This window comes from Lygodium microphyllum, chromosome 24 (genome assembly GCF_053477565.2).
Source record: "Lygodium microphyllum isolate KBCC chromosome 24, Lygodium_microphyllum_v1.1.10, whole genome shotgun sequence".
Classification (NCBI taxonomy): domain Eukaryota; kingdom Viridiplantae; phylum Streptophyta; class Polypodiopsida; order Schizaeales; family Lygodiaceae; genus Lygodium; species Lygodium microphyllum.
Window position 1 is genome coordinate 120,608,092 of NC_141158.1, and position 14,861 is coordinate 120,622,952.

Below are 14,861 nucleotides of genomic sequence, written 5' to 3' on the forward strand. Positions count from 1 at the left end.
TGTGAATCAACAGGCATAGTGCACACATAAGAGTGTACTAAGTCAAGAGAATTGAACTTCTTAACGACACCAAAGTAATAAGGAGACTTCACATGTTTTCCATATATGCAATCATTACAAAAGTCGAGACTAGAGCCTTTTACATCAAATCTCCCTAAACAGGAGAGAACTTGAAGGTCTTTTTGGCTCATATGGCCAAGTCTTTTGTGTCAAAGTTCCATTTGTGAATGAACCTCAGTCATAATAAAAAACTTGCCAGATAATGCTTTACAATGCAAATAATACAAAGTCCTCTTTTTGTTGCCTTTAACAATCAGCATAGAGCCTTTGTGGACCTTCCATAATCCACCACCAAAGGTAGTAAAATACCCTTTTGCATCAAGCTGAACAAACTGATAGGAGGCTTTTCTTTATACCAAGTACATATCTGACATCTTGCAAAATCAGCTCTTGGCCATTTTCAAGGGCGAAGTGAATGGTACTTATACCCTCCCTTTCACATGCATAATTGTTGCCCAAGTAAACCTTGCCTAGGCAACCTACAGTGTATTCAGAAAATGACTCCAAAGAGGGAGTAACATGAAAAGAGTGTCTACTATCCATGATTGAGACAACCCATCGTGAGGTGAAAGTAAGGCATCAATTACCTCCTTTTTAGTGATGTGCATATCACCTGTTGCTACCATAACATTTACATCATTACATGAGGTTGCAACAAGTATCTCTCCAGTGTCAAAGAGCTCTTCCATGACCACACTAGATGCAACATTTGACTTTGCAATTTCTTTGGAGGGAGAGCTGTCGTCATCTTTCTTGTCATCCTTCGTTTTCTTTCTTTCTTACTCTTTCTTGTAGTTCCGACAATGATCCTTTTTATGCCCTTTATATCCACATTGATAGCAAGCCATGTGTCCTTTTTCTATACAAGAGAATGATCATCCTTCTCTTGTATACTCTACTAACTATTGATATGTTAGTTTCCTTTTGGATGGCAAAGATGGTGTACCTCCATCCTTATGCTTTGGTTCTTGTTTATTAGACTTCTTTTGGTCAAACATCTTGGTCTTCTTCTTTTGTCTTTCTTCTTTGGAGGCTTTACCAAGCATCCATGGCATATGTAGTCCTTCAGCTTATAGGATTGTACTATTGGATGTGATTTATGAAGAAATATTTAAACATATTTTGAAACACTTAAATACTATAAATCAACTTCCAAACTAAACGATCATCAAATTAATTTGAATCATTGAGCCAGTATGTCTTAACAATTGATATACAATAGGTTGATTATAGTTTGGGCTAGGTTTTAAGAAGCTAATGTATGCAAGCACAGAGGTTGTAGAAGGCGCTTGTAAAGATGGCATGAATGTGTTCAAGATACCAGAGCCAATGGGAGCAATAGTGAGGGGTTGCAAGGGCAATGGAGAGAATGGACACAAGCATTCATGGAAGTAGGGTGGGGCCTCAATTTTAATCCATTAGCCATAGTCACATGCAATGGGAGAAATGGAGCCTTGCAATACCATTTCCTAATGGCCCGGGACAGGAAACGCACTCCCAAGGCCTCGAACACAAGGTTGACCGGGTTGTGGAGGATACAAAGCTTTGGGCAAACCATGCTATAACACTAATCACAAATGGATGGAGTGACAACCACCACAGGAGATCCATTCATGGGCTACTAGTATATATTCTCCTAGTGAGCTGTACTTTGTTTCATCCCATGATGCTTCAAGCAACCCTAAGAGTGCCAATGCACTTGCCCCTGAGTGGATAGACATCAATGAAGTGGTTGGGCCACAAAATGTTGTGGGATTCATGGCAGATGGTCAAACAACAAAGAGCAACTAGTGCCATAGTTGTGAGCTACAGTCCCCACATTACAATTTGTTTTCACATGGCCAAGTATTTAAATAATCTCCTCAAGGATATTGGTAAGCTTTTATAGGTTGAGCCGATGATTACTAAAGCCATTGACATGGTGATATTTATGCTTGACGTCTAAAAAGATTCTCCTCAAGTATTCACACTCACTTTTCTTACAACTTCTTAATGCACGGTCGCTTTAGGGATGAGGTGAAGAGGATTGATGCTATGGTTCAGTTTGCTATATATTTATTGCGCCTTGTAGACGCGATGGAGCCATGTAGTAGTAAGGTCTACAAGGGTATGGACAAGATGATTGAGAGCCTAGAGGGGTTGGTGCCAATAAAGATCAGTATGACAAGATCCACATCTTATGTGCGACGGAGAGAGATCTCCTTTGCATTTAGTAGCATACATATTGGACCCAGAGTTTCAAGGTCATAGAAAGGAGAATGATAAGAAGGCTAGGGATAGCTAGAGATGCATCTTGGAGTGCATATTTTGATATTGAGATGAGGCACATAGTGAAGGATCAACTTGCATTGTATGGCAATTTCTAGGATTCATATGGTTGTGGTGATGCAAAGCTAGACATGTTTAGTAGAGGTCGTCCTCTGTAGTGGGATGATTATGGATATCATGGCCCTGAGCTCCAGCACCTAGCAATTCACATTTTGAGCCAAGCTATTAGCTTCTCTTCTTTGGAGCAATTTTGAAAATCTTAGAGCTACATTGCATCAAAGAAAAGGAGTTTTTATTAGTGTAAACCTACACGTGCTTTGCAATGATATGAGTGCAAAGGCAGATCCCATTACTAAGTAGGAGATCAAGCAGGAGAAGGACCATATACTAGGACATCCCCCATAGTCGAGAGATTGAGAACGCAGCATAAGAGGTAGTAGAGAAGAGTACCAATGACATGGCAAATAAGCTTTAAGTATGATGTATGACGTATGCTGTATGATGTATCTTTTTGACATACTAGAGAGTAAAGCCTCATTACCAATGTGATATGCCCTAATTTGCATTTTAAAGAACATTAAAAATGCATCTACAATAACTAAGATAATAAGTTGAATGAAAAAATTAAAACTTCATCATTCCAACAACTTTAGATTCAACAAAATACTCCCAACCAATAAGGCATTCAATGATCAAGACACAAGATTGATTTGCCAAAGAAAATTCAGACTTTGATTTCCAATCATTTGAGTCGACACACAATTAAAGCACCAATGATATGAAGTACTATATGATGTTGTCTATTGGGAGGCAACATCTTTTTTCATAAAACGGTCAAGTTTTGTGCTTCTTTTAGTCATCCCATCCCCCCCATCCCTTGGGTGTATGGCCCCTCTCGCCCCCAAAAAATGGTCAAGTCTACAATAGGATATCGTCTACTACGATATTGTTTTTCATGTGTTTGCATCAGCAATGATAAGCATATGATAAAAACTAAGCCAGCCACTATAGTCTCCTTCGGTATGTCACCACCTATCACTTACACTAATGGCTAATTAAATGTTTTGGACCAAATTCTGACACGTGGCACCACCTAGTACCTATCAAGCATAACTTATTACAACATTTTCCTTTGATAATTAATTTGCACCTCACATGTGCAAGCCACATTTGCACATTTGATTAACTTTTAATCAAATGCTAAGCAAACCATTAAACTGTCACATCCTCATGACACTATGGCATCAACTCCAAATGGAGGTCTAGCAATCTCCCAATTATTTTGCTATACCTTTAGAGTAGAGCAAGTTTTAGGCCCAAAGAAGATTTAGAGTGCAACGGGCAATTAGTTGGGAGCCCACCAACACCCTATTACTGGTTCAAGTTATGAGGGGCTCAAGAAAGACACAGACACTACATCTGGGATTTCCCTCGCACTCAAAAGATTTGGATAAGAGGCTTCAAACTGGTATTCTATGGGACCTATGGCGAGATGATAAAGACTGACCTAGGGAGCAGTGGTGTGGATTGCTAAAAGATGACCTGCCCAACTCCTGAGTTTACCAGGCCTCAACCTATCATATATCAAAACCCGCAGAACACCATTATCCCCACTCCTTGACTTTTCTCAAGCAATGTGGACAGAAGGCCATTGTCACAGCTGGGAGATGATCATTCCTTCGTACATCTGGGGACTAAGAATCGAGATGCAGTGGAGACTAAGGAGCAACAGCACGCCTCTACCTCCTAGACATGTTCATGCATTTGGACTAGGGTAAAACATTCTGTCAGAGAAAGATGAAGGACAGCAACGAGACTGTCCCATGAGCAGAAGAGAGGCCTTAGTTCACACTTAGAAGACTGGCACTTTCTTTCACCTGAGATCTGCCTACATAATTTCATATTACAGCCTACCAAGCTGATTACCTCATTAGCATTGCAGTTGACCTCCTTTAAGGCAAAAGTAACATGTCTTCACCTTGATCCACCTTTCCTTTATTACATTCTGCATAATAAGATTTTCTACACTGTATCTACCTTGGTGATAATATTCAGTACTGTGCAGTTTTCATATAATTTATTTTCTTGCTGGGGAAAACAGACATTATTAGAACCAATAAAATTCCAAGCTAAGTCTGCCTTGGCTAATCCCTGCACATTAGCTGTGGCCAATCTCTAATACTTGATTAGTTTCTCGCACCAACGATTTTAACTAAACACAACCTTTCATGGCAACAGTGCAACTTCAAAATAATTAGTGCTAATCCAGGTGCAAACACCTAGCTATTGAGATCAGGATGTTGTTGTTGCATTATCTAGACATAGTCTTTTGAGAATGGTCCAAGAGGCAGGCTGCCAGGCACTTTTCTACTCAGTTCAAAAGGCGAGCCCCATTATGACTGACCGCTCAACTCAACACAACCTTTTCGACCTGGTCCTAAAAAGTTTTTATGAGAACACAGGGTTTACTAAACTTAGCACTGCACAGTATCTATGCCCAATCTCAAATGCTCTATTAATTTCTTGCAAGGGTTCAACTAGTTTTCTTTCCAACAGCTGTGCAATCTGGAAAACATAAGGCTCACTCTGAGGCAAATTTTTAAACTGTTCAGATTAGCATGCGGTTTTCTAACACTCCACCATCTGTTTGAGAGGATTTACAATTTTAGCATTTTTAAATCCTTATATGTCCCAAATCTTTTACGTTTACACCTCAAGCAAGCAAGCAAGCAAGCAAGCAAGCAATTTCAGACTTGTTACTATCATCAGTACTTACATTACAGCAAAAAATTGAACAGACACTACCTGTGTACCAAAGAAGAGTGGGCATGATCTCCAACATACAAATAATATTGATCTGCAAAAGCATTTCCTAAAGATAGTGTCCACTCTGTGCTTTGAATTACATCTAGAGACTCTGCTAGTAACTGCAAGCACAAAAAAGACATGAAAAGGCCTTCAGTACAGCAGCCGCGTGTGTATGCATGTGTGTGCATGATGGAAGCATGTGTATGGATTCAAAAGAAAACAGATACTAAAAGATTTACCTCTGCATCAATGTGTATGCATGTGTGTGCATGATGGAAGCATGTGAACTGACAAATTTTGCCTTCTTCCTTGCTCCAGCTTGATGCTCTTGAAGGATTCAATATTAAATTTACCCAAAAACTGACATCAAGGTTCCTATGCAACCAATGCCCTGTCCTAAAGATAGCCCTTAGCAACTAGAAGCGTGCTATATCCATTCAACATAACATCAAAACAGGCCTTCACAGTGAAGACCCACCTCACATTGGCACACTAAAGCCTGGGGCTAAGCTCAATCCAAAAATAAGTTCAGTTGGCCCTGGGGCAAAGGCCATTATCAAAAGGCGCATACTTGGTCCTAGGGCTGAAATCAGCCCGAAGCCCCCAATTGTCCATTATCAACCACAGCATAGTTGACTCCTGGCATACTGCCAAGGGACTTGCTTACACCAAGCTCATTACGTGAGGATACAGGCTTGGCTCTAGGATCAGGATAATTTTAAAACTGCATGCACAGCTATAGAGCGGGAGGTCAAAAGATGGGCCTCAAAAGAGGTCATAGGCTTATCTCAACCTGCAATGTGATGAGAATGATAATCCCATTTGAATACCCTAGCAAATGAATGACATCAGAATCATGAAGGGTCACTTATACCAACAATCAGAGGCCCTAATAAGGTGGGATAGATAGACCATGAGGAACAACATTAATACATGGAACTAGGGGCACTGAGGCAGCCTAACCAACAAGCTAAACAGATAAAGGAGGCCCCTAATAAGGCAATGCCAAATAATGAGATGGAGGCATGACCATGCACATCCAGAGACAGGCTCAACCTGTCAAGTCAAAAACGACAGGCAGGACAATGAAGGGGAAGTCAACTCCTCAAAACCAACCCCATTTGACTGCTGCTCATCAAACAATGCTTCTAGAACTCAGAGGATCCCCTGAACATCAACCCCATCCTATTATAGCTGAGCACTAACACAGGATCCCCTGAAATAGTCTGGTGCTGAATAGGCCTGGTAGCATAAGATGTCCTGTCTGACCAGTCAGGGAGGGATCAAGAGGTACAAACACAAAAATAAGAAGGAAAGAAGGCTCCACAACTGCATTGAATGGAGCCTCCACAATCCATAACAGGGGTAGCAAGCTTGATATATGTGGCCCTCCGACAATAATTGCATGTAACAGTTCTCCTTTGTGCTAGTTCTTGTTATTGCCAGAAGCAGCTCTCTTCACCTGATGTGGCATGCCCAACTGTGACCCTATGAAGACACAAGGGCACCTTCATTCTCTGGAGGGGTGGAAGCAGCTATGTCCTTTTGAAGCATAATGCGAAATGCAACAAGCCTAGCAAGCCATGTTCGACCCTTATGGTAGATTTGAAAGCATGAAAGGAATCTTAAAGCCTTTGCATAGTGAACATTAAACAATCACCTCTGATCTCAAATAGCTCAGGCCTTTCAAGCTCAAAATTGATAAGATGTTCTTCCAATTGGTAACAGCAAAATTTCTCTTCCAACAAATCTTCCAGTTAAATAAGTAAGAAGACAGAAGGCAGTTTATGCCTAGCTGCTGCAACAAAGATGACCTCAGAAAGGAGGGAAATAAGGGCAGTAAAAGCCAGTTTTTCAGCACCAAGAAATCTGTGAATGTCCTCATCATTAATCTTGTTCAAAATGGGAACTCTATGTTTTGTCATCTCCCATTCTGAGATTCAACACACTTTCAATGGATCCCCTTCAAATTTCAGCTTCATCTTCAGGACAAGGGAAGCCATCGCTGGCAGCAGGGCTGCAAAACAATCTGAGCACAGAAAAGGGTGCTGCCAGCAAAACACCCCTTATGGTGCTACCTACAGAACACAGCTACGTGGAAAGATGTGTAGGAAAGAGGTTGCCCAAAAAACACATATGGCTGACAAAGCACAGCAAGAGGGAGGGCTGGCTTGGAGGGCCTGCAAAAGCAATAATTCCCTTAACAAGGGGTACCAAAGAGAGACACAGGCAGACGTATGTGTACACACACATACACACACAATATAAAGAAGAAAGAAGAAGCAAAGTTATATTAATGCTACAAAAGGCCAAATGAGCCTATACAACTGAAATGTTACTCTAATAGTCAACACATCGAGCTCACGCCCATCACGTCGCAACGCTACCCCCGCCCCGACTGCTTGCAATGCGATTGGTAGTTTTTTCAGAAGGGACACGCAATGGAAACCTCTAGTCAAACGCCGGCGCATTGAACGAGTGCCCCCCAGTTAAACACCTTGCGCGTCGTCCTCTCTCAGGAGTAGCTCTGAGTCGTCTGAGCCAAAGAGCTGGAGCTAAAGGAAACAACGATTTATGGTTAGGTAGTAGGACATTCCCCAGCCAAGGCCTAGCTTCGGGACTGGCTTCACTCCACGTTGCGCATCGGCACAACGCAGATCGTGGAGGTGGTCCTAATGGCCCAAGGGATCTTTATGGTTTGCGGCTCAGTTCGGCAGACACTGCACATGAGTTACTTGCCAATTCATCATATGCGTCCACGAAGGGGGTCATATACATGGTCCCTTGGTATAGTGGCTTCATTCTGGAGGCATTTGCACTCCACAACAGGTTTCTTCAGCTCCCGATCATCCTTCTTTTCCCTGGCCTAGCGATGGAGTATCGCCAGTTGGTGGAAGCCTTTGGACGGCTCTTTGGCATTGTCCTTCCCACGACTTTCGCGGACGTAATGACAGCCGCGGGAGTCCCAAAGGTACCGGTGGCAGTGAAAGAGATCAAGAATATCCCACAGTTCCCAGAGCTTGAGGTAGGCGGACACTCCTTTAGGCAACATGTCATTGTGATTGCGCAACCAAGGTAGTGCCTGCGCTCCCATGAATTTGGGCACCAGGCAGCAGAGTGCACGCGCTTCGGTGTGAGGGTGGCTCTTCCAAAGGCCCACAGGTGGATACGGACGGTTTCACAGGAGTACAGAGAGGACAGAGAGGGAGACCGCAAGGAGCTCCTCAGACACAGCCACGGGAGGGTGATGGAGAGCAAGCGTCCCCCCCTTGGGGCAGAGCACCACGCGACCCCCCCCCCCCCCCCCCCGCCTCCTCGCCCCGCCTGACAGGTCGACAGATCTTCACATCCACCCCCCACAGGACGTCTCAAGCTGCCTCACCCGAGGGCTCACAACCCACAGTCCAAAGCGCCCACCACCCCCTCCCCCCCCCAAACAAGAGATGAGGTGGCCCACACACCAATATCCTCCACCCATCGGCTCTCCAGCCCCTCCTTCCTCCCTCACACAGCCACAGGTTCATCTACCCATGCCACACACCACATTTACTCAAGATAGGCGCAGTTGCTACCGCAAGAGTTTTTTTGTAGTGAGCCGTGGTCTTATTTGAGAGTTGCGGAGCGCAGAGTTTTCCCACTATCCCTAGAGGTGGGAATCTTCATGGTACGCAAGGCCAGGAGCGGCAAGGTCCATCTACTAGCACCACTAGGTGGACCAAATTATGCCTTCTTTTGTCAGACCTCCCACACGAGAGGATAGATGATGACTCAGGTAGAGGAGGAGGTGAAGAGCCAGGTGGCAGACCACATCTCCTAGTGGATGGGAGAAGAGGATTTGGCACTTTTCTCCTAGCAGTGGCCAGGCTGCATGATGGACATCAACTAGTGGGTACGAGCCGAGGAGGTTTCTCATTTTGGCATTCTCTTTTGAGCCCCTCGGCAATGGAGAGCGCCAGTAGATGTAATTGAGTGGCCCCTAGCACAGGCGGCTCGTTTCTATTAGTCTACAGAATCTCACCTCTCAGCTTGGTTGATTGATGCCTTGGTGGTAATACCTGGCGCATCCATCATCCCCATGGTACGTCCGAGGGCTACCATGGGGGAATGGAGTTCACCATCCAGGCTGGCAGTGAACCACATCCGCATGCCTCATAGCTACTCTTCTTCCTTTGCAGCTTCCACACCAAACAGATGCTTGTTCGGTCAGTCACAGATTTCCCCATGAGTTTACACCTTGCATCTTGGAATGTGAATAGCCTCCACTATAGTGGGGCACGTGGTTCCAAGAAGTTGATTGTTTGATAGGAGTTGCAGCCTACCCTTGCTGCTCTGATTGACATCTTACTTCTACAGGAGCACAAGCTCATTCCCACCCAAGCTTAGAGGGTAGGGAAGATACTCCTGGGCAGCTCGCACACATACTGGGAGCACGCCATTGGTGCCCATGGCAGGAGCGGAGGCGTATGCACCTCTATTGGCCTCGAGTCTCACCGCCTGTGTACAAGACCACGGCACGATAGTGGCAGGGAGGGTTCAATGGATCAGATTGGATATTGGGGACTCTTGCCTTGGAGTCCTCAATGTCTATGCCCCTACTGAGGTTAGGCCATGCAGCAGGTTTTAGGTGGAGATCGCAAATGGACTCCTAGAGGTGGATTGTTGGATTGTTGGAGGAGACTTAAACAACTTGGAGGCTTTAGAGGACCAGCAGGGCAGGGGCACAAACTACCAAGGCATGACTAGGGAGGAGCAGGAGGCATGGGAGGTCTTCCTACCTTCCATAGGAGGGAGAGTTCGCTGGATTTCTCTTGGGGATACATGCGGCAAGGTGGTGTCTTGCTGGAAAAGTTGAACATGTTTTATGTGGGAGAGTGAGGATGCTCTCGTGGAGGCAAGATTGTGCAATTGGCGGTTTTAAGTCACTCCCCGGTTCTCTTGACACTTGACCCTACAGCATTTGCCCTTCTCAAACGATCCTATCGGATCTCGGACTCGATCTATAGGAGGGAGGAGGTGATGAGACAGATTGAGCAGATCTGGACCTCTGCAGCTTTCTGGGCGCGGAAAGGGGACACGATGTGCATGGAGTTTTTCCAGGTGCACCAGCCTCGCACCTCAGGAGAGCAGATACGCAGCCTTCGAGATCAGTATGGGAGGACTCGTTCTAGCCCAGACGAGGTGATGGAGATTGCCATCGACTACTACAGGCGCCTGTCCCAACAGGAGACAACCTCAACTAGAGGACAACGATGTAGACCACAAGTTTGGGATCACATCCCGTCCCTCGTCATAGAGGAGATGGGACGCTCCCTCCAAGCCCCCTTCACAAAGAAGGAACTTTAAGGGGCCTTCCACACACAGGATGAGCAGAAATGCGCGGGAGAGTATAGCCTCTCTAAGGCCTTCTTCACTACATTCTGGGAGGTGGTGAAGGACCCCCTATTGATGGCATTCCATGAGATTTTCACTTCAAGACACATGCAAGGGAGTCTCTCGATAGGCCTTATCAGTCTTCTCCCCAAAGGGGGTGACAGATTGGAGCTTTCCCAGTGGAGACCGATCACTTTATTGTCAGTGGCCTATAAGGCACTAGCAAAGATGATTGGTAGGCGACTACGCCGTGTGCTTCCAAACATTATCCATGACACACAGACAAGCTTTGTCCAGGATAGGAGCATCCTCGACAAAGTATTCACCTTGTTTGAGGAGACAAAGTCGGCCCAGCACAGTTGACAGAGACTAGTCGTACTACTCTTGGATTTCAAGAAAGCTTATGACAAGGTGGACTGGGATTTCCTAGAGGACACCAATGTTAGGTTAGGTTTCTCCCAGGCTTGGATTCGCAGGGTCTCCGCACTCTAAGATTTGCCACCAACAAGGTTCTCGTAGGTAGTAGGTAGGGGGAAGAGTTTCAGCTAGAGAGATCGGTCCGGCACGGCTGCCCCCTAGCCCCGTACGTGTTCCTACTCTTTGCAAGGCAATGTTCCACTTCCTTAGGTCTCAGGTAAGCGGATTACACGGCCTCCACCTTCCCGTACGAGAGGAGACTAAGTTGCTAGACTCAAGAGTATGCAAATGATACAACACTCTAAATTCAGGACGATGTGTTGATGCTGGAGAGAGTGAGGCTCGATCTGGAGGTGTTCTGTTTTGCAGCGAGAGCAAAAATCAATTGGCGAAAGTCGTTGGTTTCTCAAAGACCCGGACTCTAGCACGGAGTGGGGCGTCCACCTAGGATTAAGATGGGTGATGAGCAGAGGGCAGACCGTCTGTTATCTAGGGTTCCAAGTGGGACTCGACATCACTCCTACCCAATAGTTTCTTCCATTCCTCGATGCTATTTGAAGGAAGCTGACCTATTGGAGCATGGCTCGCCTCTCCTTAGCAGGGCGAGCCCTGGTGGTTAATTAGGTCCTCCTAGCGACGGCCTAGTATATTGCCTCGTGTTGGTGTTTCTCTTCATTCTATGCAGGGCAGCTTTGCTACTTGGTGCTGAACTTCTTGTGGTTTGGGTCACACCGCTCCAAGGATTCCACAGCCAAGGTGGCATGGGAGACCATCATACGGCATCACTCAGAACCAAGGCTCGGGATCATAGACCCAGAGTATCAGAGTATGGCCCTCTTGGGCAAGCTAGTCGTCCGCGGCCTCACACCACGAGGGCAGACCTGGAAGGTCGACTTGCAAGAGGGTCTTCACGAGTGTAGACCGAGGCTCGGTGGTGGATCTTCAAGTCAAACCAAATCATCCCCCCTCCCCCCGCCCCCAAATCTCATTTTCTACGCAGCTTGCTCTGCGTGTGGCAAGGCCTCCATAAGGCCCAAATCTAGAGCCCCCCAGGCTACCACGAGGAGATAGGCTGTTAGCCGGCGATCTAGAGCCCCCGGAGCAAAGATCAGGATGGGGCACAGATAAGCGAGCGCCCCCACATCCAGTGGGATGGGTGAAAGGATGGCCCGGCCTCATACCATCAGGATATGGAGGGAGGTGTACAAGTTCGTGGACGAGAAGGTGTTGCAGCGAATATCAAGCTGCCAGAGAGGAGTGGCGCTGAGGAGAAGGGAGATAGATGCAGCTATTCCTCAGGATTGGCTTGCTCCCCTGATACGAGAGCTGATTGAGTCCAGGAAGGTATGGGCCACTAGGTTTTCTCTAGCAGGCATCCCCCTCCACGTGGCAAGTAGAGTGGGTATCGCTCCACTTGGGACTTTCTTTACCGTACAGGAGGGGGGGCGTCTAGTTCTTGACAGGGGCCAGCAGGATGAGGAGATTGCTTTGCTTTCATGGAGGACCTGAGTGATTTGCCTACAGGGAAAGACATGGCAGCTGGACCCCTTTGTCTTCTGGGAGAAGTTCAGGTAGTGGCGCCTTTGGATCTGGGAGGGCACGCTACTTGATGAGCTGGAGTGGGATCTAGGGGAGTGGCTATGGCCGGCCATTTGTGCCAATGGCTTTCTTTCCAAGAGGTAATGTCACTAAATCCCATGTTTGATTCTTTATGATAGAATCAAATTTAGCAAGAAGCCATCGAGGCTCCTGGAGTACATTGCCAAGATTGACACACACGTACTGATGCAAAAGGATATGGATTGGGCGCCGTCACGTAGCAGGCACTGGGCGGAGCACGGCATCACGGAGTCTTTCCGCCGGACCTTCTAGCGTTGCCTATGGGATAGTTGGAGACCAAGGAGGTTATCATATTTCTTATGGCTGGTGGCACATGGAGGCTTGGTGATGGGAAGTTAGCCTGCCCAGATGTAGGAGGGAGTTTGTAAGCAATGCACACAACAGCCTTTGGAAACCCCAAAACACTGCCTTTGGTCGTGCGAGGCGGCACAACTAGTGTGGAGAGGAGCATGCCGCATCCTTCGCCGCATGGCTCTGAGCCTTCGATGCATCTCTTGGGGTGCTTTCTGCTCGTAGGCAGTCAGCCATGGCTATCACTTTCAGTACAGGTGACCCTAGCAGAGCTTTGGACCTGTTATCGTCCACTCCCTCTGCGGCCGCTGGTATCAGGTGGAGGGCGAGTCGAGGGTTCGTAAGGAGCTCTGTTGTCATTTCATGCGCACTTGGGGTGGCCAGGACTTGTTTTTTGAGATACAGGCAAGCAGTCCCAAGTGGCGTTACCCCCCTCTCCATGGCTTCTTGCCCCCATCCCCCCTAGAGCGCCCTGAGAGGATTGTAAATCTGATATATTTGCGACTTTGCATCAGCTCTAGCTAGTCTGTTGAGCATGAGCACTTCCTTGTATTCAAAGGTGTTTCTCAAGTAACATAATTAGCCACCTTTTACTTGCCAAAAAAAAAAAAAAGACTGAAATGTTACATCTGAAAAGTCAGGTAATTTTCCGAAGTCCCAAAATAGCTGTCATCTAATGCCATGACTAACTAAATGCAAAAGAAACAATAAAGAATACAACATGGAATTGCTTAGGAGGCACTCTCATCCCAAGATATCTCCCATGCGTCACTCATGGGTCTATTTAGCATAGAGAAGCTAAGGTGGCAATGAAACCGGCCTGTTCATTGGAAAGGGCGGTAGTGTACAACTAAAATATATAAATGCTTTCACCCAATTTACAGTCGTCCACTTTACCTGAACTTAAAGACAGAATCAAGAAGAAAAAAAGGAAGGTAAAATGCTCTTGTTGCCACACAGACACCCTGTTGGCCCCTAAGTTAGGTGCCCCTTGCGGTATTTCTTTGTTTTTAAAAAGGAGAAAGTACAATGGGCTATCTTTCACCTATTCTGGGTGAAATTTGACAGCATAACAGTACATTTACTGACCCAAATCAAGTTGACCAGGAGGGGAAACTCTGCCCAAGTCTGAATCTTCTGGTTGGAGTGCAGAATTAACCATTTCAACCTGCTGTATTTACTGGTTCAGACCTGTTCTGAAACCTATTTACAACCCATACTGTTCCCTGTACTGTTCAGCCCACTGTAATTACTGGTTCAGACCTGTTCTGACACCTGTTCTCAGCTCATGTTGTTCCCTGCACTGTCCTGCATCATCTGGGCCAAGTGCCCCTTGATTCTGACATCAATTGGGCTCTGAATTAACCTCTGAACAGTCCAAAAACAGTATTGATTCAGTGCTGTTTCAGACACTTACTTGGTGAGGTTACCACCCTCACCTGTCCTTGCTGGGACAGCATACAACTACTCCTGTTCCTGGAGAAAGGAGTCTCTTGCCTCATGCAAAAACATATTCCCACACAGCTGTACCTGAATCAGAAGAAAGGCCCTTGATTCTGCAGCATAACCATATTTCAGGGAGAGAAAGAGAGAGAGTAAGAAGCAAGCTCAGCCCTCTGTGCATCATAGACAGGGTAGACCAGCTCTCAAGAGCTCTCCATCTGCAGCAATCCATCTCCCTTTCACAAAATGAGCCCCCCCATGCATTGAAACTCATTTTTTTTGTGCTGCTCTCTCTCTCTCTTTTGGGAATTTATGCCCAAATTGTGACACATGGCATACATGTAACAATTTTCTTGTTTAAACCTTTCGTTCTAAAATTCTCCATCCTCGGTTCAAAATATGACCTCGGCACAACCAGAAGATTAATCCTCGTACAAAAACGAAGATAATGACGCGAACAGATTCTGGAGTCCAAAAATAGTAACTCCCTAAATTTTAGGCGTTGCTTCCATTGCATCCCCACTAGTCTTTTGACCATCCTTGCAGACTATGGCTACATCCAAATTTGTAATGTAGCTCAACTA

At 46.0% G+C, this 14,861-nt stretch overlaps 1 protein-coding gene across 6 annotated transcripts in view; it reads right to left on the bottom strand.

The window, feature by feature from the left end:
- LOC148015585 (ARM repeat superfamily protein) overlaps nucleotides 1-14,861 on the bottom strand; it is a 232,961-nt gene that overhangs the window by 82,101 nt on the left and 135,999 nt on the right. For all 6 annotated transcript variants that reach the window (XR_015688455.1, XR_015688456.1, XM_087665936.1 and 3 more), the window contains one exon: nucleotides 5,134-5,255. Coding sequence is in view for 4 of the 6 variants with exons in the window: in XM_087665936.1 (XP_087522062.1) it covers nucleotides 5,134-5,255 (122 nt within the window). In the remaining 2 variants the exon portion in view is untranslated. The remainder of the gene's footprint in view (nucleotides 1-5,133; nucleotides 5,256-14,861) is intronic.